At 35.7% G+C, this 22091-nt stretch overlaps 1 protein-coding gene and 1 long non-coding RNA gene across 2 annotated transcripts in view; one reads left to right on the forward strand and one right to left on the reverse strand.

Annotated features, from left to right (window-relative positions):
* LOC116076057 overlaps window positions 1–8041 on the forward strand; it is a 53404-nt gene extending 45363 nt beyond the window's left edge. The window contains exon 4 of the long non-coding RNA XR_004112794.1: window positions 7491–8041. This is a non-coding gene — a long non-coding RNA (uncharacterized LOC116076057). The remainder of the gene's footprint in view (window positions 1–7490) is intronic.
* Window positions 1–22091, reverse strand: part of Ptprq (protein tyrosine phosphatase receptor type Q) — a 190831-nt gene that overhangs the window by 78293 nt on the left and 90447 nt on the right. Inside the window, exon 26 of the mRNA XM_031349633.1 lies at window positions 3179–3502. Within this exon, the coding sequence (XP_031205493.1) occupies window positions 3179–3502 (324 nt within the window). The remainder of the gene's footprint in view (window positions 1–3178; window positions 3503–22091) is intronic.

Here is a 22091-nt window from a genome sequence, read left to right on the forward strand (position 1 = left end):
AACACATATACAAAAGAACAACAGTAAACTGAGTCAGGGTGTGTGTGTGTGTGTGTGTGTGTGTGTGTGTGTGTATGTATGTGTGTGTCAGTGGTGTGTATGTAACAATGATTATGCAAGGAGAGGTCATAAATTTGAAGGACAGTCAGATAGGACTCTGGAGGAGTTGGAGAGAGAAGGAAGAGTAGAGGTGAGTGCTTGTACATGAAATTCTCACAAATAAGGTAAAAAAGACCAGTAATCATAGCATTTAAAATAAATATTATTGTTGGCTAATTGGTAACTGGATCTAATTTGTTACCACATTTCTCGTGTGTGTGTGTGTGTGTGTGTGTGTGTTTTAGCACTGACATACTATCACCTACATTGGAAAACAATTCCTTTTCCTTATAGTTAATTCAGTCAACTTTCATTTAATTGGGAAAGGTCTATAAAGTACCTGTTGTGAGAAATCATCCCAGATATATAAAGATATAGTAACAATCAACAAGTGATAATTTTAAAATAGCTAGCTAATTTTTATTCACTGTATTATGGTGCTATAAAAAAATTTACACAGCTACTTTTAATTGAGTTGCCATGAATAATTCTATGCACAAATCATTAAGTAGAAGGCTATATAAGTATTTTTTTCTGTTCATGCTACAAAAGGCAAAGCATAACATTTTATCCTAAAAGAACAGGGGTTTTTAGCAGTAAAAATACTGTACTGTGAGTGGAAGGGAAAGGTAAGGACGAGTGGTTACAAGTCACCTACATTAAGATTAAATAGTTGGTCTCATTGCTCAGGAGGCTAGTCAAGTTAGTGCACTTAATTAATTACAGACAGTTGTAAGGGGAAAAGAACACTATCTGGATTTTCAATTTTCTGCTAGCAAATCAATAATAGGTAAGAAAGAAGAGTATGGAGTGATTTGTTGGTGTTTAGATTATATTTATTTGGAGAGGTTTATCACACATATTGGACTAATGTAATCGATGTAATGTAAATATACTGACCTGCAGAACCAGGGAGCTTCTGGGACTATAAGGAGAGATTTGAAGATAATCAATATGTAAGTTAAAGCAATAGGACAGAAGAAGGCAAAGCTAAGAGCTCCTGGAAGCGATGTCATATTCAAGAAAAAAAACAAGTATGAATTTCTGGGTATTACAACATTTAGAATAAATAAAAACTAATGAAAAATAAGCAAGAGAGTCTAAGAAAGGACTGACAGGAAGGTCAGGAGAAAAATACAAAGCCTAAACTGGAAAGTCTTCCAGAAACAAAAGCCACAGTAGTGAGGGAAAGGACTTGGATAAGCAATGTGTTGAAAGCTGAGTTTGGGGATTCTACGTCAAGTGTCTAGTTACACCAAACAACATTTGTTAAGCACTATGACAAAAAATGACGCCAGGCACTCCAGGGAACTGTAACAAGAGATATATTCAGGAGACCTGACAAAGACTCTAGATAAAAGCTTATTCTATTATCTGTAAAGGCCCGCAACAGAATTTACTTGTCACTAAAATTTGTGTGTGTGTGTGTGTGAGTGTGTGTGTATGTGTGTGTGTGTGTGTGTGTGTGTGTGTTTCTATCTGTCTTCCTCCTAATAACAAAATCCTTGTGGGAAAATTTCATTTTAATTTGAAAGGCATCTCGGGGCAAGAGCCTCGATCAAGAAAGGAAGATGACATTATAATTCTGTATTTGAGGGTGTTGCGTTTTGAGATAAAATGTCCCTGACAGGTTCATGTCTGAATGTTTCATCTCAGCTGCTGGCACTTCTTGGAAGGTCACAGAACCTTTGTTGGAAGGAGGCTTTCCAGGGAAGTACATCACTGTAGGGCCAGCCTTGAGGTTTGATAGCCTGGCCTACTTCCAATTCATGCTCTGCTTCATGACTGAGAATACAGTGTCCAGTTAGTGGTGGACACCAATGCCTGGCACCATGTCTTTGCTTTATATTGACTATATCTCTGTGGAACTTCAAGCAAAAATAAGTCTCTTCTTCCTTAAGTTGCTTTGATCAGGAATTTTGTTACTGTGTATAAAGTAATTAAGATAAAAGGCATATTACATTGAGTAGTGTTGGTTGAGGCAGCTATATCTACTCTAAAGTGCAGGGACTAGAGCAAAGATGGCTTTTCAGAGAACATCTCTGTGAAGCTGGCATTTAGAATTTGACTCATAAATCAGTTACATTTCATGGAAATCTGCACATTTCCATAAAGACAGGATTCAAAATAAATAATTAAAATTAAAATATGAAACTTAAGCTCATAAGCAATATTTATGTAGACCCAATGATTAAAAACCTAGCACTTTTAAGAACTTTGCCCCGAGTATAAAAGTCCTGAAATATAAATATTATTGTGAGAGGTTTTTTATTGGATATTTTCTTTATTCACATTTCAAATGTTATCTCCTTTCTGATTCCCTCCCTCCCGGAAGCACCCTATCACATCCTCCCTCTCTCTGCTTCCTTGTATTCTTAGATTTACTTCTCCATATCTTAAGGTGGGTATCAGACACTTTATATTTATTTTCCCCAGAAACCCAAATCCATTAGGGTCATCACAAATATCATGTGCATGTTATATATGTTTGTGTGCGTCTGAACTCAATAAAAAAATTTTTAAAATTCTACTTAAAAGAAACAAAACCAATATCTGTGAAGTGAGTGTGTGGGACATCAATTGAGGGCAGCATATATCTATCAATATGGCTTAATGGTATTCTAACAGAGGGTATTCCCGTAATTCTTTGTTGTTATATCAGACTCTAGGATGTTGACACAGTTCTTGGAGTTAAAAAAAAAATCCCTAACAATCACTGAAATTTAATTTTCCACTTATTTTTATTTAAATCAAAAATAAATGTGTTATTGCATAACTTCATTTGCATACCAACTTATTTTCACATTCACTGATTTTTTCTGTTTGTTTGTTTGTTTGTTTTTTCGAGACAAGGTTTCTCTGTGTAGCCCTGGCTGTCCTGGAACTCACTTTGTAGACCAGGTTGGCCTCGAACTCAGAAATCTGCCTGCCTCTGCCTCCCTAGTGCTGGGATTAAAGGTGTGTGCCACCACCGCCTGGCTCCTTCGCTGATTTTGTACACAGTGGAGGAAATAGAAATCACTGACATGGAGATAGCATACCAGAAAGCAGTATGAATAGATGTCACAACAATACTCACGGCCAGGCAGAGTTTGTGTAGAAATCCAGTCAGAGGCATTGCCATAGCCAGCGTTGGTGCTAGCAGCCACTTGGAATCTATACCATCGAAACTTCTTTAGTCCGCGCACTCTTTCTTCTGTTCGGTTTGCTGCATAGAGGTATTGGACTTCCTGATGCTCAATACATTCATCAGGTTCCCATTCTCTGCACTTCTGAGCACGAAGTTGAGTAGTTATCTTGTAATTTTGGAAGTATCCAAGGATAGTATCGGGTTTTATCCAGGTTAGTGTTACACTAGTTGACTGGACATTAGAAAAGACTATGTTTGTGGGAACACTGGGAACTAAAAAGTAAAGGGAAAAATTACAAACATTACAATGCAACCTATGGATTCAGTCACGTGACGACAGGACTAAGATCATTGTCATCACAGCTAATGAGCCAAATCTCATGTCGATTCTTTGGGGTTCAACATTTCAAAAAGGGAAAGGACAAGTATTTTGATTAATTTTCATTTCTAACTTGACTGCACAACCCACTCTGAAATGGTTTGTTGGAAAGTATTCTAGCTTTGCATAGGAAAGTTTACGGAGACAAAGACGATCGTATGCTCACATCATCTTTAGAATTTCCCTAGATATGGTGTCTAGTTTATATTTTTGGTTCAGTTCCTAAGAAAGATTGTGTATTTATTTACTTAAGTATCTAGAAAGCAATAAGCACATTCTTTATAGTGTAAGCACTAATTAAAAACTGTTTTAAAGTAAACAAGCTTACTTAATGAATTTATATAGTTAATTGAACTTAATTTATATCATGTATAATGAAAACACACGCTTTCTGTAATGTCATCCAACACAGTGGCATTCGTGTATGGAGTAAAGTAGCAATATATTGTCACAACTGTGTGTTCTTACTAGGAGCTCTACAACACTTTAGTTTGCTAACTGGGAAGTGCTATCAGACTCTAAGCCCACTGCTAGGGAGTCGGTATACACTAAAGCTCATGTTTTTAAGGAAACTTATTGGAAAGTACTAAGAGCAAATTATAGTTAGATCTATGAAATATCAATATGGTGGGTAGTCCTGGAACTGCTCTCAAGCATGCCTGCCCATGCATACCTTCAATACCTTTATTAAGAGGACATAAAAAGAAGGGTAATGATTTCTTAAAATTGCCTGGCTCAGGAAAATTATGATTCTATTCAACTTAAAAGTAAAGTTAACAAGTACTCAAGCAACCCACTCATTACTAAATATGTCAAAATAGTAAAATATTTGATAAGTATAAAGATCACTTACTACTACTATGAATAATATGTCAGGTGCCAAAACTATAGTAAACGAAACAAGACATAGATCTTTTTTTCAGTACAATTTATATTAAAGAAGGATATCTATAATAAAGATACAAATAAGCCAGAGGCCGTAGAGATGACTCCATGGTTAAAAGAGCTTTCTATTCCCACAGAAGCCCCTGGTTTTCTTCCCAGCACCCACAGGGTTGCTTATTACCTTCTTTGCTTTTAGTTCCAGGAGATCTGGCGCCCTCTCCTGGTCTTCACATGCACAAGGGACACAAGCAGTGCACATTCATGCACATAACACACAACACACACACACACACAGAGAGAGAGAGAGAGAGAGAGAGAGAGAGAGAACCCTTAAAATATACAGATAGTGTCATCTATAATATATTGGAAGGTGTCCACTGATATAGGAAAAAGACGGTAAGGGAGGAATGAAAGAAGGCTTCATAGACAATGATATATCAAATGAAAAGATATTAAGTTCCTGGTAAAGGAAGGGATGGAGTTGTGTAAACAGTTCAAGGAGGAATATCTCTGATGGAGAAAACCGTGATTAAAGTTCCTGTGATGAGATGATCCTTCATTTCTTTGTAAAATAGCAAGGAGTAAGGACTGGCCAGCAGGAGGGAAACTCTGAGAGCTGTAGGCCAGATTGTGTGCATGATTGCAGAGTATTGTTATAGCTTTCCCATGAGCAGAGGAATGTCAGGCTCCGGCTAGTTTCCACAAAACCACTACATAGACTTAGGGAAGACAAGCTGGGGAAGAAGGAAGCAATGAGCAGGCTTTGTAACATTGATGCAAAGGGTGCCAGTGGCCTGGACTCAGATGATAGCAGAAAGGAAAAGAAGCTGTCAGATTCCAAATATGTCTTGAACAGGAGATGGCAGGATTACCTCACATGTGATTAGGAAAGTGTGATAAAAGGAAGGAGAAATGAATGCTCCTAGGTCTTGTGAATGAGCGAGTTGAAAGATGAGAGCAAATTGTAAGATGGAGCTCTGGGAAAGGACAAATGTTTGAAAGTAAGAATGAGCTTTTTTGTTTTTAATCATTTTATTTGTTCACATTTCAAATGTTATTCCCCTTCCCATCTCCCCTCCACGAACCCTCACCTTCTCTCCTTCCCCTTTGCTTCTCTAAGAGGGTGTTCCCCTCACCCACCCACCCACTCTCCCACCTCCTCCTCCAGCATTCCCCTACACTGGAGCATTGAGCCTCCACAGGACCAAGCGCCTCCCCTCCCACTGATGCCAGACAAGGCAATCCTCTGCTACATATGTAGCAGGAGCCAGGGACTGTCACTTGTGTACTTTTTGGTTGGTTCCTGAGGGGTCTGGTTAATTGATACTGTTGTTCTTTCTATGGGGTTGCAATCCCTTTCAGTTCTTTCAACCCTTCCCCTAACTCTTCTTCTGGGGTCCACAGGCTCAATCCTATGCAGATAATCACAGCTGACCATGGGACTGAGCCTGGAAACCCAAGAATGAACTTTTATTTCTTAGTAGAGTAGCTCTGAAATTCCTCTCAGATACTCAACACAAAAGTGAAATGACAGATGGGATATTCAAGCATGAAGTTCTGCAGAACTGCATAGATACTTGATGTCTTAAATGTTTGAATTATTCATAACATGTGTCACTGAAAGCTAATGAAAATTTTTTATTTGATTCTTAAATTTTTACTAAATCATCTTCAGATAAGTTACTGTCTATGTATTGGTACTAAAATATAGATAATAGAGAATATGCATCATTGGAAAAGCATTATTACATTATTTAAAGTTATAGAATCTGCTTCAATTAATTTCAAATACTAATACTTAACAACAAATCTTATTACATAAGAATATTATTTTTAAAATGATGTATGCTCAATAAGGTATTTGTTATGCTCACTATGTTTAACCTTTACATATAAAGAAAAACAAGCTATCAAAGAAAATATTCTAAAGAAATATATTTTGGGTGAAGCAGTTTTAGAATTGGCTGAAAAGCTAGCAATTCCACGGGTTACTCAAATCTTTCAGTGACTAGTTTTAAACTGAGGTCACCTGAGCATAGCATACATTTTTAAAACTTCTAACACAAAGCAAAGAAGTATAAATGTCTTGAGGAGAAGTTTCCAGAGAAGAGTCAGCGTGTGAGACAGAATTTCTCAGGTTGTAACAATGGAAATATCGCCATTGTTAAGTCAAGTTTGATCTAATTTTAAAAACAGCAAAACACAAGAATTGTACAAGGGTTTGGAGACTTTTTTGAGGGGCTCATGAATAACTTGTGTTGAAATGAAAAGCTACCAAAGAGTCACAGTGAGATACTCAGAAAGGACATTTTAACAAGTGTAGCCCTGTACATATCCCTGAGAAGACAAAAATTCACAGAACAATTACTTTTTCAAGGAAAGAAATTAGAAGGTCATTGAGGGGGTGAGCTCTGAGTTTTCATTAATAATTTACTTATCTACTTGACTTCCCTTTCCTCCTCCTCCTCCCAGACCTGCCCTCTTTCCTCCCATCCCCTCATCCCCTTTCCCTTTCTCCTTAGAAAAGGGGAGGCCTCCTTAGGGGTGGAGAAAGGGAGGGAACTGAGTGGAAGAAGGGCTAGGAGAGGAACAGGAGTGATCTAGTGTGGGGAGGACTGAGAGAGAGAGAATTGGGAGAGAGAACTGGAATGGGGGGGAGGGTGGGGGAAACATCTCTGGGATGAGCTAGAAACCTAGGACAGTGGAAACCTCCAGGTATCTATGAAGGTGATCCTATCCATGACTCCTAGCAATAGGATTTATGGATCTGAAATGACCACCTCCTGTAACCAGAAAAGACTCCCAGTAGAGGGATGGGGACACCAACCCTCCAACAAAACCTTTGGTTCAAATTTCTCCTGTCTCCCAGATGTGCAAGGATAAAAAGGGAGCAGAAATTGAGGGAATGGCCAGCCAATGACTGGCCCACCTTGAGACCCAAGCCATGAGAGAGAGCCTACCCCTAATACTATTAATGACATTTTGTTATACCTGCAGACAGGAGCCCAATCTAACTGCCATCCAAGAGGCTTCACCTAGCAGCTGATGGAAACAGATGCAGAGACCCACAGTCAAATGTTAGACAGAGCTTGAAGAATCTTATGGAAGAAGGGGAGGAAAGTTGAAGGAGTCAAAGAGGTCAAGGACACCACAAGAAAACCTGCAGAATCAACAAACCTGGGCCCCTGGAGCCTCACAGAGACTGAACCACTGACCATAGAGCATGCATGGGATGGACTTAGGTCACTTACACATATGTAACACATGTGCAGTTTGGTCTCCATGTGAATCCCCTAACAACTAAAGCAGGGACTATCTATGACTTTGTTGCCTACCTTTGGATCCCTTGCCTCTGCATGGACTCCCTTGACTAGCCTCAATAGAAGAGGGTACAACTAGTTCTACTGTAACTTGGTATATACCCATGCAGGTTGATATCTATGGGAGCTCTGATTTTTATCTCTGCATTGTTGCTTAAATCCTTAAGAGAGGTGAATGAATGGCAAAATGATTAACTTTTAGAATTTAAAGGAAACTTATAGACCAGTGATCTTAGTCAACTTGTCTTGTTATATACAAAGATGTCTGCAAGATTGCTTATACACATGGCTTCTTGTATTTCCAAACACTGATCCAGGGATAGAAGGGGAGTAACACTGCTGCTTTAATTAAGAGTCAACATCAATATATTTTAAAATAAAAGGATGGAGGCAGAGGCAGGTGGACTTCTGAGTTCAAGGCCAGCCTGGACTACAGAGTGAGTTCCAGGACAGCCAGGGCTACACAGAGAAACCCTGTCTCAAAAAAAAAAAAAAAAAAAAAAAAAAAAAAAAAAAAAGAATATCCAGTAGACCCAACCATGAGTTCTTGAAAAGTAGAACAATTTCTTTGGTTGTTACAGACTAGTAAAGAAAAGAACTGAAGTAAGAGATAGATACAGTGTTTAAACAGAAACACTAAAACAAAACACTTCTACTCCTGCCTCCCACGAAAAGTGAGTCTCGTAATAAATCATATGACTCACCTCTCAGATCTGAGAGCTGACCAACCAAGAAACAGGTAACTGGGAACTTCAAACAACCGAATTCTGCCACAACTATAGGAACTTCAAAGAGGACTCAGTTCCATTTGAAAATGTAGTTTATTGTCAATTTGAATTGAACTTCAGAAACTAAGTAGAGAATCAGACACTAAATGCCTGAATTTCTGATCACGACACTTTAAATTAATAGTCTGCATTGGTTTAAGCCACCATGATTGTGATAATTTGTTATATAGCAATGGAAATCCAGCACCATTTCCTTCTACAAAAGGGTCTTCACTTGTGCAGCACCTGATTCAAGTAGCAGAACAAAGAGAAACTCAAAATCTAAAGCAAGTCTTTATTTTATAATGAACATAGAAAGAACTCTATTGGTTTGTATGCCCTCTATTATTCACATCTGATATATACTTACCCATAAATCTTCATTCAAGTCTGCATTAAAAATGTACTCTAGTGTTTAGTCTATTTTCCTCACAGTTTAACTCTAATATTCTGTATAAGAGATCCAGAAAATAGAAAGCCCATGAGCTCTCAGCCCTACACCAAGATCTACAAGCAACTGAGGAATGTGAAGTATGGGAGAGATAGTCTTCTCTGGGAAAGAGTACACTGATTGGTTATCCAGTACTGAAGAGTCCACCCTAAAACCATACATGCCAGGAACATTATACAGATTATAATAGAAGGTTACATTCAGGATCATACATTTATAGAATTATATATACACATATATGTGCATGTAATAGCAATTAATGAAAAAAGAGGCCATAAATTTGACAAAGAACAAGGAAGAGTATATGGAAGGGTTTGGATAGGGTGAGGGGAGGGTGAAATCATGAAATTATAATCTCAAAGTTAAAAAAACATTTAGAAAAATTGCATCTGTACATATATCAATAAAATATTAAATAATAATGATAAAATATGACAAGCCAACATACACATAGAATGTCACTATAGATATTGGCTCATATTTACTATGACTTAGGCTAGTCATTTAATAAATTTTTTTGAATACACATACTATATGATAAGGTTTTATTTAGATGGCTTGAATAAGCTCCGTTGCTGAGAGATAAGCTAGTAAGAGAGTATAAATTCAGAAGTAGCATGTTGTATGAATAACATCAGGTTAGAATAAGACCCAGAGGGAAAACAGAGCTTGGTATATTGAAAACATCGGGTACCCAAGAAGAAGGATGGAAAGAGAGACAAATGGTTATCTAGGCAGAAATGGGTGAAGCTTTTCAGACTGATTGAAGGTGTTAGTTTGAACCTAAGTACAATGAAGAGATGATAGTTTTTTTAAAAAAATCATTAAAATTTCCATTACTCTTTGTCAAACTCATTTGCCTGTTTTCCTTGGGAGCCAAGTACTATGGCCAAGACCCTTTTCTTTAAGTCTACTACCAGTCATTCTTACCATGTTCTATCTTTTCACCCTAGGTTTTGTTAAACCACTGGAGGTGAAGATAAAAAAGGAGAGGGAACCAAGGCCCAGCTAATTTTGGCTTCCAAGGGCAAGAAACTAAATATGTAAACTTGGAAGAGGACTCTGAAATTAATATAAAAATGTACACTGAAGAACATACACTAATCAAAGAACTAGAAAAGGCAGAGTAACTAGTCTTTTCTCATCTTTATCAGGAGGGGAAATTCAATTACTATCTGTAGACGTAGGAGTCACATTTTCCTTCAACATTCAGATATTAGGAAGTGAGACTTCAATAACAAAATTTAATGCAGAATAAATATTTTGGTAAATTACTGGTTCACAGAATCTAGTATTCCAGAGAAGGGGATTCTAGTTGGAGCCATACTTTTGTCTGACAAAGAAACAAAGCCCAGAAATGGGATTTTCTTACTTTGGTTGGGAGAAACACATGCTCATAGGCTGTATACTGTTCTGTTGCAAACCATCAGACAGCCTCAACACTGGGCAGTATGTGCACTCAGCATGTATTGGTGAGAATAAGTTATGACTTATTAAAATGGTCCTTTAATTTTGACATGGCATCAAATATAGAGCACATTTCTTTTTCTATTAAATGTAGAACAAAAAATGATGAATGAGAAATGATCTGACCCCAAATAGATGCTGGTCTGCACAGATAATGCATCATAGGACAGCTTCACAAATACTCATCAGTGACGAGCAGTAGCCCTCATTTATACACAGTATCTCCACTTTTGATGAACTGTGTATGGAACTGAATCATTTCAAGGCAACCAGCCTATTGAATTACAGATACAAAGAGGATTACACTCACTTTAGCATGGAGAATCAGATTTCCATTCCTTAAGAATGACGAAAATCCTCAAACTCTTTCTATCCACAGATGGTACTAATTTGAACACATCATGCCATGGTTCCTGGAGTAATCACACAGCTTGCTTAAATTTTCTGAACATGACTGAACTGTGATGAAGCAATCAACATTAATGGCAAAAGTATTTAGGAAATTATAGTTTTATTCATAAATTATTTGTATCAGTAAAAACATGTTCATCACAGTTGAACTGAACTGTCTGTATAACTATGTAAAACTTGATACAGATTTAAATATTTCCCAGCCTTCAAGGACTAAATTACATTTTCTATTGAGAAGATGAAAGTACATATAATATTTAATTATTATGTTAATTTATAATGGTCACATTTTAGAATCCATTCTCTTTTGCAGGATTATAGTAGTAGTTTTGTTTAATTTCTCATCACCTAGTTAGGCACACTAATGTGCAAAACCAAGTTTTAAAACTTCTTTATTTTTAACTATGTATTTTAGATCTTTATGTATCTTAATAAATAGATGTCTGTACTATCTGACAATTTTATTTATTAAGTATATCTATGAAAAATAAAAGTCAACATAATTTTCAGTTGGTTAAGCAATTTTTAGTCTCTAAAACTTTTATGTGATCTATATTAAGCAGTGAGTTACAGAAATACAACCACACACAAATATCAGTGTGCTAAAACCAGCACATATAGCTCAACACTAAAATTAAAATTTTATTTATCAAACTTCAGTATGCCAAGTATAAATTTTTCACTGACTTGAACTTAATCAATATCTTTCATTATATATTTACCTTGAATTTTATAGTTTACAAGTCTAAATGCATAGGCATTTTTATATTCAATATATATATTTTACATTTCTTACATACAATAACTCATTTTATAGAACTCATGCTAAAGGATCTATGAAAAGAGGCAAAGGTATTCCAGCAGCTTGAATATGGATAGCCACATAGGAGTGGCAATAAAATGTTTTCCACAGGCTGGTAATCATATTAGACAGAAGAAAGATAGTCATCATAAGGTTGTAATAAAAATAAGACCATAAGGTGCGGTACTATTATTGAAAGGCAGGGATATATATTATACATTATATTATATTATGTGTGTGTGTGTGTATGTGTATTGTGTGCATGATGTGCCTGAAGAGCCCAGAAGAATACATAGAATATCTTAGAACTGAAGTTATAAATGATTGAGTTGCTAGCTGGATGCTTGGAACTGAACCTGGATCTTCTACAAATTAGCAAGTGCTCTTATTTGTTGAGGCATCTCTTCTTCTCACAAACTGTGAATTTTGTAGAAACCAGTTATACATTGTAATATAATATAGATAATGATGATAAAGAATAATTACAAATAGCACCAAGAGGAAATACAAAATTTCTGATTATATATTTGGTAGAGAGAAAATTGAAATGTAGTGAATTAAATGAATCCAGTATTGGGTAAGTGAACAACACGGATATTGCAGAAATAAAGCATGAAATCTACTCTGATATAAAAATAATTCAAAGATAAAATCAAGATCATAAGACTTCATAAGCATAAAGATAAAATAAATGAACAAAAATGCAATCATCTCTGGCACTGAACTATAATTCATTTACATATATAAATATATCTTCTGCAGAATCATATAAAGAGGGTACTGTTTAATGAACAATATCTTTAACAAGAGCTTTATATAGTAAATAGCATGTTTACTTTGGTTTTTATTATGTTTCTCAGTATAGGTGGATGCAAAATAGTTCCACTTAATAAACATGTTGCTTTTACTACCTGTCACACTCTAGTACAAATTCACTTCATTATGGTTGCCTGCTTAATTTTGAGATATTGGGATAGTCAGCACACATTTAACAAAATCTGCTACACAAACATGGTCTAGATAACACTACATAGTGAGAATAAAGTCTCAGAACAGTAAGCCAAATTGAATCATTTTCAACAGCTTGTTAAAACAGTGGGAAAGAGAACTGATAAAGTATCCACAATGAGAAAAGACTCACTAAATGTTTGCAGTATCTGTTTTAGTACATGAACTGGTAGATGGGAAAATATGTTCCAGGACCCCATGGTATCTGGCTACAATACCTTCAGTCTTTAAGCCAAGTATTATTGAACACATGGCTACATTAAAATATATTAATAAAACTTCTGAGAAGAAAGTCAGTTTTTGGAGATAATAGATTGTCATAAAATATTATATAAAATAGTATGGTTTGTGGAGTTGTTAGCTTTTACAGCTCTATAATAAGCCATAGCATAAGAATATCTATTAAAATGGTATTTTTTGATACAGATTGTCTTAGTCAAATAATAATCTCTTAAGATCATGACTATAATAGCTATATATATCAAGTTTAACTATTGGCAATAGTGATCAAATTTGAAAGGGGTAAGGATTTGTAGGGATCTGTTTGGTTAAAGGTATGTATATAAAAAGAATATTACCTTCATGTTTTTTCAGCAGAACTAGAGTTTTTTTGGAAGGAAAAGCTTTGGTGTAAAAGAGGCCAAGTAAATCCAACTTGGGGAAATATCTGTGTATGCATAAGCAATTGAATTATGAGAGTGAATGAAGGTTCTGTACTTACAGTCTCAGAGCAGCAGGTGGTGAAGACTTGGGTGTTTGCTTATGTCAACCTTCAATGATCAGTTAAGTAGAATATGAAAATTGCTGGAAGGAACTCAGGTTAAACCCTAACCCCTTGCCAACATTGATACCTAATGGATATTGGTATAACTAAGGGATAATTGGAAAAAATTAATCCATGTATAATTGAATGAATGGAGTTCAAAAAGATGTGTACCACAATACTAGTCCTAACTGAATAACTATTTATTTTTTCCATCTTTTGAGAACTATATTTCGACAAAAAGAAACATTGATTAAAAGATTTACATACAAAAATGGCCTACAAAGGTATAAACTGTAAGAAAGTATTCATAATAAACAATTAATAATTTGAAATCTTCAGGAACCAGTGGTAAGTAAGATGGAGAAGAGGGGAGAAACAATCAATAAAATCTCTAGTTACCAAAATATTTATGAACAATGTCTAATAATATATACAAATACATGGAGATTACTAAAATGTAAACATATATTCTATGTACCAATCAATGAACAAGTGTGTTCATTGTGATATTCTACACAAGATATTTTCTGTGGTTAGAATTATTATTATGATCACAGGTATAGGTCACATACATATATCTGCAAAAATAATTTTGGATAGATCTCAAACTAATAGGAATATATTCTAGTGTCTATGCTGGATAACTTTAGAAAACTCTGATCTGACCATCATTTTATCAAGCTTATTCACCTACAGATGAGATGTTTGAGTTATATCAACTAAGGGGTATGTAAAAGTAGACACTATTGATTAAGCCTATTAAAATATAACTTAAAACAAGTTTGAATGGAAACCCCATGCATGTGTAGATAATGCTTCTCACAGAAGCCATAAGGTTATAAAATAAAAATTCTAGTACCAAGCTGGAGAGATAGATTAGTGGTTAAGAGCACTGTTTGCTCTTCCAGAGGACTCAGGTTCAATTCCCAGCACCCACATGATGACTCACAACTGCTTATAATTCCAGTTCCAGGGGCTCTGATGCCCTCTTCTGCTCTGCAGCATTATAAGTTCATGTATGACAGAAAAGCTCACACAACTACAAGCACGTTCAAATAAAAGAGGAAAAACTCCTCTACCAAGAATGCCATACCTTCCATTGACTTGTTTGTCAGAAAACCCGTAGAGGTCTTCAAACAATACAGAATATGCCCAATGTTCTTAATTGCCCAACAAAACTGGATGTTAAGACCCTGTTCCTGAAAATAGTGCAAGCTTTAGTTGCCAGGCAGAGAGAAGCCATGCTAGAATTGAACTGGAAGAGTTCTTCATCCTGCTAGCACTGGTATCACCAGAAGGTGATTTGAAGACTGACAAAGGAGCAAGTCATTAATGACCCAAGCTGTGGACCCCATGAACTACTATAAGGGCATGATGATTATACAGTATCTTTTTTTTTTATGATTTCCTAAATACTCCACATAAGTCAGTATGTATCTGATACTGTAAGTCCAGTCAGGAACACCGCAAGTTGGGACATCATGGACTCTAAGTGGTCCTATTTGCTAAGTTTAGCAAAATTGATATAGTGAAAAAGTACATTGTAAAACTTTATATTTATAGACAAATAACACTCAGCATTAATCAGAGAAGCATCAGTTTATAGTGAACACAGAGACTCATGGCAGTTAAAAACAAATACAATAAATGAAGGTTTAGTGCTCAGCCCTAATGGGACATTTATACTAGCCTTTATTAGGCGTGGAGAACACTGAAGAAGAAAAAACAGAAAATGAAATAACCAAAAGATAGGGAGAAGAGATAATAAAAAATGTTAGCTTCAGGGTATTATGTAGCCATCATAAACTTGATCTTTATAACAGTTGTAGCTGCCTGAACTGGGCCAGAAGAAGACTGATTCTGTTAACAGACTGCTATGGATCCAAGAGGAGCTCATAAGTCCGACTTTTCCCTGCTTCACTATTGACAATTGATGGATTCTGTAAGAGAGACAGCCATCGTCTTCAGTTGTGTACCAAGCAGGCTGAGTTCACTAGGTTCCATTGGACAGTTTCCAAACCAGAGTTACCAAGTTATCCTTATTGAAAGCATAAGTTCAAATGAAGTTATGCCAATTGGGGTAGCAATGATTACCTGAAGAGCCATAGACTATCTAAAAAATCTTCTCCGGGAAGATACAGGAATCTTTTTTTATATTTCTGGTCAAAGAAAACTAAGAAACCTTTTTATCAATATAGACTACTATCATTGTCCACTGCTGCTATCCAGAATTGAAAGATAAGGCTGTTGCTGAATATGTCATACAAATCTATGTTGTATTATCATTTGAGAAAAATATATAGCTATAAATGACTGCTAATTAGAAAATACTAGTGGTGAAAGTCATGTTCTATATTTTATCCTAAGCAGGCAGCTAAAGTAAATTAGCTCCATTACATTGATAATGAAGAAAATAAAAAAAAGACCACAAAAAAGCACAAAACAGACTAATAAAGGAAACGTTAATTCAACGTATGATTATTTGAAGAAAAATACATACACTCACAAAATATTAATATATATAAAGAGAAAACAAATAGCTAACATTACAAGTGAAAGTAGGGTTAGCATTACTTATGCCAAAAATCACTAAGTAAATTAATATGACATCTCAGAATGAACCGGTTCAATTTCTTGAAAAGATATCTAACAAAAATTGATGCAGAAAACATGAATATGTTTTTCAACTATGATGCATATGAACCACAACAACAACCAGTATAGCACAATATCCCTAAAGGTACAGTAGTGGCACATACACCTTGACAGTAACCAACAGCTCTCTAATTGAACTTACAACCTGCTTAAGAGAGAAATCAGAAACTAGGTGTCGTAGGACTGGATACCTAGTCAACTCCCTAGAGCTAATGAAGTTTGTGATGGATCTTGGCAGAGAATTTCCAACCACCACTTTACTAAACCAGCACAATCTATGCCTAATGTTCTAAATATTTATTCTTATACCCACAGAGAAATGTAGCTCTCGTGTCTCATCAAGGAAGCTGCTCATTTTAACAGAGACTATAAGAGAAACCACAACTGGTCAAACTGCAGAGCTTCAGAGCTCTGACCCAACATATCCATCTATAACAAAACTCTTGCTCATATGGGAAAAGAAAGGGGAAAAGGGAAAGAAAGGAAAGAGAGTGGTACATTGGAGGTGTTCAGAGGGATGCAAAATGATGTTATTTATTATAACCACCCCAAAACATCTTTAACCAAGAAAGCCAGCCTATCAAATGAGAAGTAATATTTGTTGGATATACATCCTGGCTTGGAACTTAAATGTTCTCCAAAAGATCCATATGCTAAGGATATGGCCTTAGCTAAGGATAAAGTCGCTTGCCTGTAGTGCTATAGGAAGGTGACCATAAGCCATTACAGATATGTCCTTGAGGTAGACATTGGGACTCAGCCTTTTAGCTTTCTGTCTTTGCTTTCTGTCAGCCATGAGGTAAGTGCATATTGCCTTCTTTGATCTTCTTCATCCCCACAGGCCAAAAGCAATGGGTCAAAGTACTGAAACCCCTGAAAACATGAGGCAAACTAAATTCTTATTCTCTAAGTTGTTCAATTCGGGTGTTTGCCCCAGTGACAAATCACTGACTAGCAAAAAGATTTATATCCAACATATGCAAGGATCTCCTGGAAATTCATGTTTAAAACATTAGGCAGTTGATGTTGAATAACATTTATTAAAGACTTGAATAGAAACCTCCAGAAAAGAGATAAGGCAGCATTCCCATTACCTATTCCCGTATGCTCGAGTTTCTGTTGCTACAGTTTAGTGACTTTCTCTCCATGGCTGTATTCAAATTTCTTGCAATGATACGGTAATTGTGAATAATTATACAAAATAAAAATATTCCCTTTGGTCTTTCATCATGAAATGGTTACTTAAATAACAGATCAATGAGAAATTCAGTAACCAATCACATTCCCTTACTTCATTTATTGTTCATTATGCATTTCTTTCAGTTCAGACATAGGCAAAGAATTACAGTTATATAACTTTCTTGTCTCGTTCCAATAACTATCTATGGCATATGAGGTCAATCAGCATGATGGCAAAGCAATGCAGGGACAATGCTGGAAGTAAATGAGAATCAACGATAAATGGAGTTTTTGAAGAAGTGATTGACTAAGGAATGTTTACAAGGCTGCTCCACAGGAACTTTATTTAGATGGGCAACCAGAGCAACCACTGAATGCAAAACAGGATATACATGAGGGCCGTAATTGTGTTGAAAAAAATATAGGATGGTGACCTACAGGAAATAATACCCAAAAAAGCCTTACAGTTAAAGGACACATTTCAACAAAAGTTCAAACAATAAAATGTTGTAAAGTAATCCAAACTTAGAAAACAATGTAATCATTGACCAGAACACAGAAAATATCCTATTTACATATCTATAAAAATGAGGCAAAAGCCATTCTTGATAAATTTTTGCAAAGAAATAAAAGAGAAATTTATGGCAGGCTTGGAATGCTATGACTTAATCTCAGAACTGGGCAAGCTGGGGCAGAGGCATCATGAATAGACAGTCAACTGACTACAAACTCAGGTTCTGTCCCAGACACAACTAAAAAAAATGTAAAAAATAAAACACTAACTTTTTATGTGTTAAACTGTACTATGCTAAATGATAACCATTACTTTTAGAAAGACTATAGTTTTACTATTTTTATATATAATAATAACTGGTAGTGGGGTGGTTTAAATAACTGTCCTTCATAGGCTCAAGTATTTAAACACTTGGTCCCAGGTGTCAGTGATGTTTGGGGAGGTTGAAGAGGTTTGGTCTTACTGGAATAAGTGTGTCACTGAAAGATTCAAGCCTTGTCCCACTTTGGGTTCACTCTCTTTGCCTCATGCTCACATATGCAGATTTGTGCTCTCAACTTCCTGCCATCATGTCTCCCTGCATAAGTGACTCATCTCTCTGTAATCATAAGTTCAAATAAATTCTTTCTTCTTTAAGTTGTCTTAGATCTGGTGAATTATTGTAGTAACAGAAAACTGACAAATACAGACAGTTAAAAGCATTGTAACAAACACTGAAGATCAAAGGTCAATTAAAGGTCAACTACTAAGGTTGCTTTATTGGAGGCCAGGCATGTCTTTAATCCCAGCACTCTGAAGCAGAGGAAAATGGATCTCTGAGTGGTCAAGGCTAGCTCGGTCTACATAATGAATTCCAAGTCAGCCATAGTTATATATAGTAAAAGCTATCTAGTAAGACCTTGTTTTCGTTAGATTATTATGAGATCACAGTAGCTCGCAAACACTGACTTCTCATATATAAATATAATAAATCCATGAAAGTACAAAAATTTACTCAGGACACTAAGTTCAGAACAACTTGGATGTCATAGATAATGGGATGCTTCTATGATAGAAAAGAATTTAAGAAATAAAAATGTTATTGAGATCATAATAATATAAATCTCTGATTGGCATTGAAGGGACTAGTGTAGACATGAAAGAGCACACACAGCATAAGAATAAGTAGAGTTGGTCTATATAGATAAATGTGAGGACAGGGGTTTCCCTGAGGAGTAGGTATGCAAGAGGAATTTCCATGGAAGAAGGACTTAGTCTACATGTTGACTGGAAGTTGTAAAGTGGGTGAGTATTTGAAACTTACAAAACTCACCGAAGTTTTCCAACTAAACTTTGTGTAGTTAACTATAGGTAAACTGCATATAATCATAAAGTACTATAAAACTGGAAAAATTTTCTATAAAAGTTCATTAAATATTCTAAATGTGTTTAATTTGTACATTTGATAGACACCAAAAGTAATAGATGTTGATGCCTCTGGATATTTTATAAATATAGATTTTAAAAGGAAAAAAGAACATAAGCTCCTATATAAAAAAATATCTCTACTACACTTGTATATAGACCATTTAAGAATGAAGGCAGGCTTCCTAGTCTGTGCCTGTCATCATAGCCTTCTGAAGACAGAGGCAGGAGGATTGCTACAAATTTGAGTACAGCCTAGTCTAAGTAACAAGTTCCAGACCAGCCAGGACTATAGCGACTGTTTCAGACACACAATCAAGCAAAGTTATAATGAAAATTAGACAGAAAAAAACCATGTATAATAGAATTAATATAATTAGTAAAAAACCACAAAACTAACCACTAATTTTAATATATCCTTTAAGTGGCATATGAACTAACTAGTACCTTCAGAGCTCCCAGGGACTAAACCACCAACCAAAGAGTACACATGGTGGGACTCATGGCTCCAGCAGCATATGTATAGCAGAGGATGGCCTAGTAGGTCATCATGCACATCATGATTTAATTACATCCTGTACATTTTTAGTACCTCTCTAATACTGCAAATTTTAAGGTAGTGACTCTTTTTTTATTTTATTTTATTTTTTTATTTTTTAATTAGATATTTTGTTTATTTACATTTCAAATGATATCTCCTCTCCAAGTTTCCCCTTCAGGGGGAAAAAAAAAAAAAAAACAACAACCCTGTTTCCTCCTCGCTTCCCCTGCTCACCATATCCTGGCCCTGGCATTCCCCTATACTGGAGCATAGAACCTTCACAGGGCCAAGGGCCTTTCCTCCCATTGATGATCGGCTTGGCCATCTTCTGCTATACATATGCTGCTGGAGCCGTGAGTCCCACAATGTGTACTCTTTGGTTGGTGGTTTAGTCCCTGGGAACTCTAGGGTACTAGTTAGTTCATATTGTCGTTTGTCCTAAGGTGAGTCTTTATAACAAGGTCTCTAATCACAGAATCAATACAAGTTTTACTCGATGTTGAACATAGTGAAATTCAAAATTATAATCCTAATGCACTGGTGTACTAAGAAATGGAATTTTTATTCCACATGAATTCCAGGTGAATCTTTTTGAGGGTAATATGTATTGTCTTACACTAAAAAAAAAAAAAAAAAAAAAAAAAATACAAGATTCTTCCACAAATTGGTATACTTGTAAGCTATGGAACTTTAATATTTGAAATTTTATAATAAGCTGTAATTACTAATGTTTGTATGGCTTATATGTTCAAATCATTTACATTGCATTGATTTTAATTTAAGTCCAAATTAACACATTCCTTTTGAAACATGCCTGTGCTCAATTCATTTTTTTTGAACACTTGAGGAATACCCATACCACTGTCAAATGTCATTTTTATAGCCCATAATCCCATGAAAGGAATAGATTGATTCTGGAAGCTTCAAGTACTATATGTACTGGAAAGAAATAACATATACACACATGCAACTAACTTAAAACTGGAAGTGAAAAAGAACAAGAGAAGAAAGGGAGGGAGGAGGTTGATGTGCCAAGGCGGTTAAGAAGAGTGTCAGCTACATAGAGCAGAAATGGAAAATAAAGTAATAAGATATGCCCCGGTTCCTAAGTAAGTCTTAAAACATGGCCCAAAGAACAGCTGGCTTTAGCTGGAGCTTGGATGAAGCCAAGAATGGCTGCCGGAGTTCACTTAATGAAAGATCTTCTAGTAACAAGAAGGTTGAGGGGAATTATACACAGTAACCCAAATTCACTTTTTAAAAATCATGTTTAAAAGAACTTTTAAATTTAGAACTTGATACCTAAGAGTATTTGAAAATATCAAATATTGCCCCTTTGGAACTGATCCAAGGTAAAAAAAAATATGTGGCACAAGTCTAGGAATATTAAAAATTTCCCAGAATGCCATAGTGTTTTTATAGCTAACCTTATATCAAGTTGTAGAGCTTTTTGTTTTATAGATCAAGCACAGATTAGAAAATACAAATTATTGCTCTAAGTTTTCAAACCATATTTGAACAAAATTGTACTTACTCTCATCTGTATAACTATTAGTCTAGATTTTTTATGAGAAAATTATCATGACACAACCAAAGTCTTCTATTTTACCTTGTGAAATATTGGGGTGTGTGTGTGTGGAAATTCCAATAAATACAGGTAATGTTCTAAATTTCTAAGTCAGGAGTGCTCATGAGACTAGAAGTCAGCAACAGAAACAAGTACACAATGAATCCCATTTCTTTGTTTTCCTTTCTCTTGCTTACAAAGCAAAATTGCTGAAGTTATTTTCTAAGTCCACTAAAGGTCAAACTTTGTATTATTAAAAAATCCAAAGCACAATAAATATATTTGCTTTCGTATTCTTCTCTAAAGTCCCTCATACAGAATCCTATGTCCATCAAGTCATGTCTACTGGAATGAGACAACACAAATGAGTTTCAAAAGACACCCTTGGGTGGACTTGGAAGGTGGATGGTTTGTGCTTTCTAACTTTCCCACTGCCCACTGCTACAAACAGTAAGGAAGGAGAGTTGGCAGAAGGACAGATGGGGTTGGCATCAAAAAGGATAGAGATTGGGGGTGGGTTACAATAGGAAACCAAGAGGTAAGGCAAAAGACGTTGTAGGAGTCTAAAAGACAATTTGAATTGAAATGTTTGAATTGAAATGACATGATTATATTGAATACCTTATAGCCTACTTTAAAACCTCTACATAAATGTGCCTTGTCAAAGCAGTGTGCTCTTGTAATCATAGTGCTGAGGGGCAGAGACAGGAGGAAGGACACAGTAGACAGTTAACCTGCCTTTCTGG

Source organism: Mastomys coucha, unplaced genomic scaffold (genome assembly GCF_008632895.1).
Source record: "Mastomys coucha isolate ucsf_1 unplaced genomic scaffold, UCSF_Mcou_1 pScaffold4, whole genome shotgun sequence".
In the NCBI taxonomy this organism is placed as follows: Eukaryota; Metazoa; Chordata; class Mammalia; order Rodentia; family Muridae; genus Mastomys; species Mastomys coucha.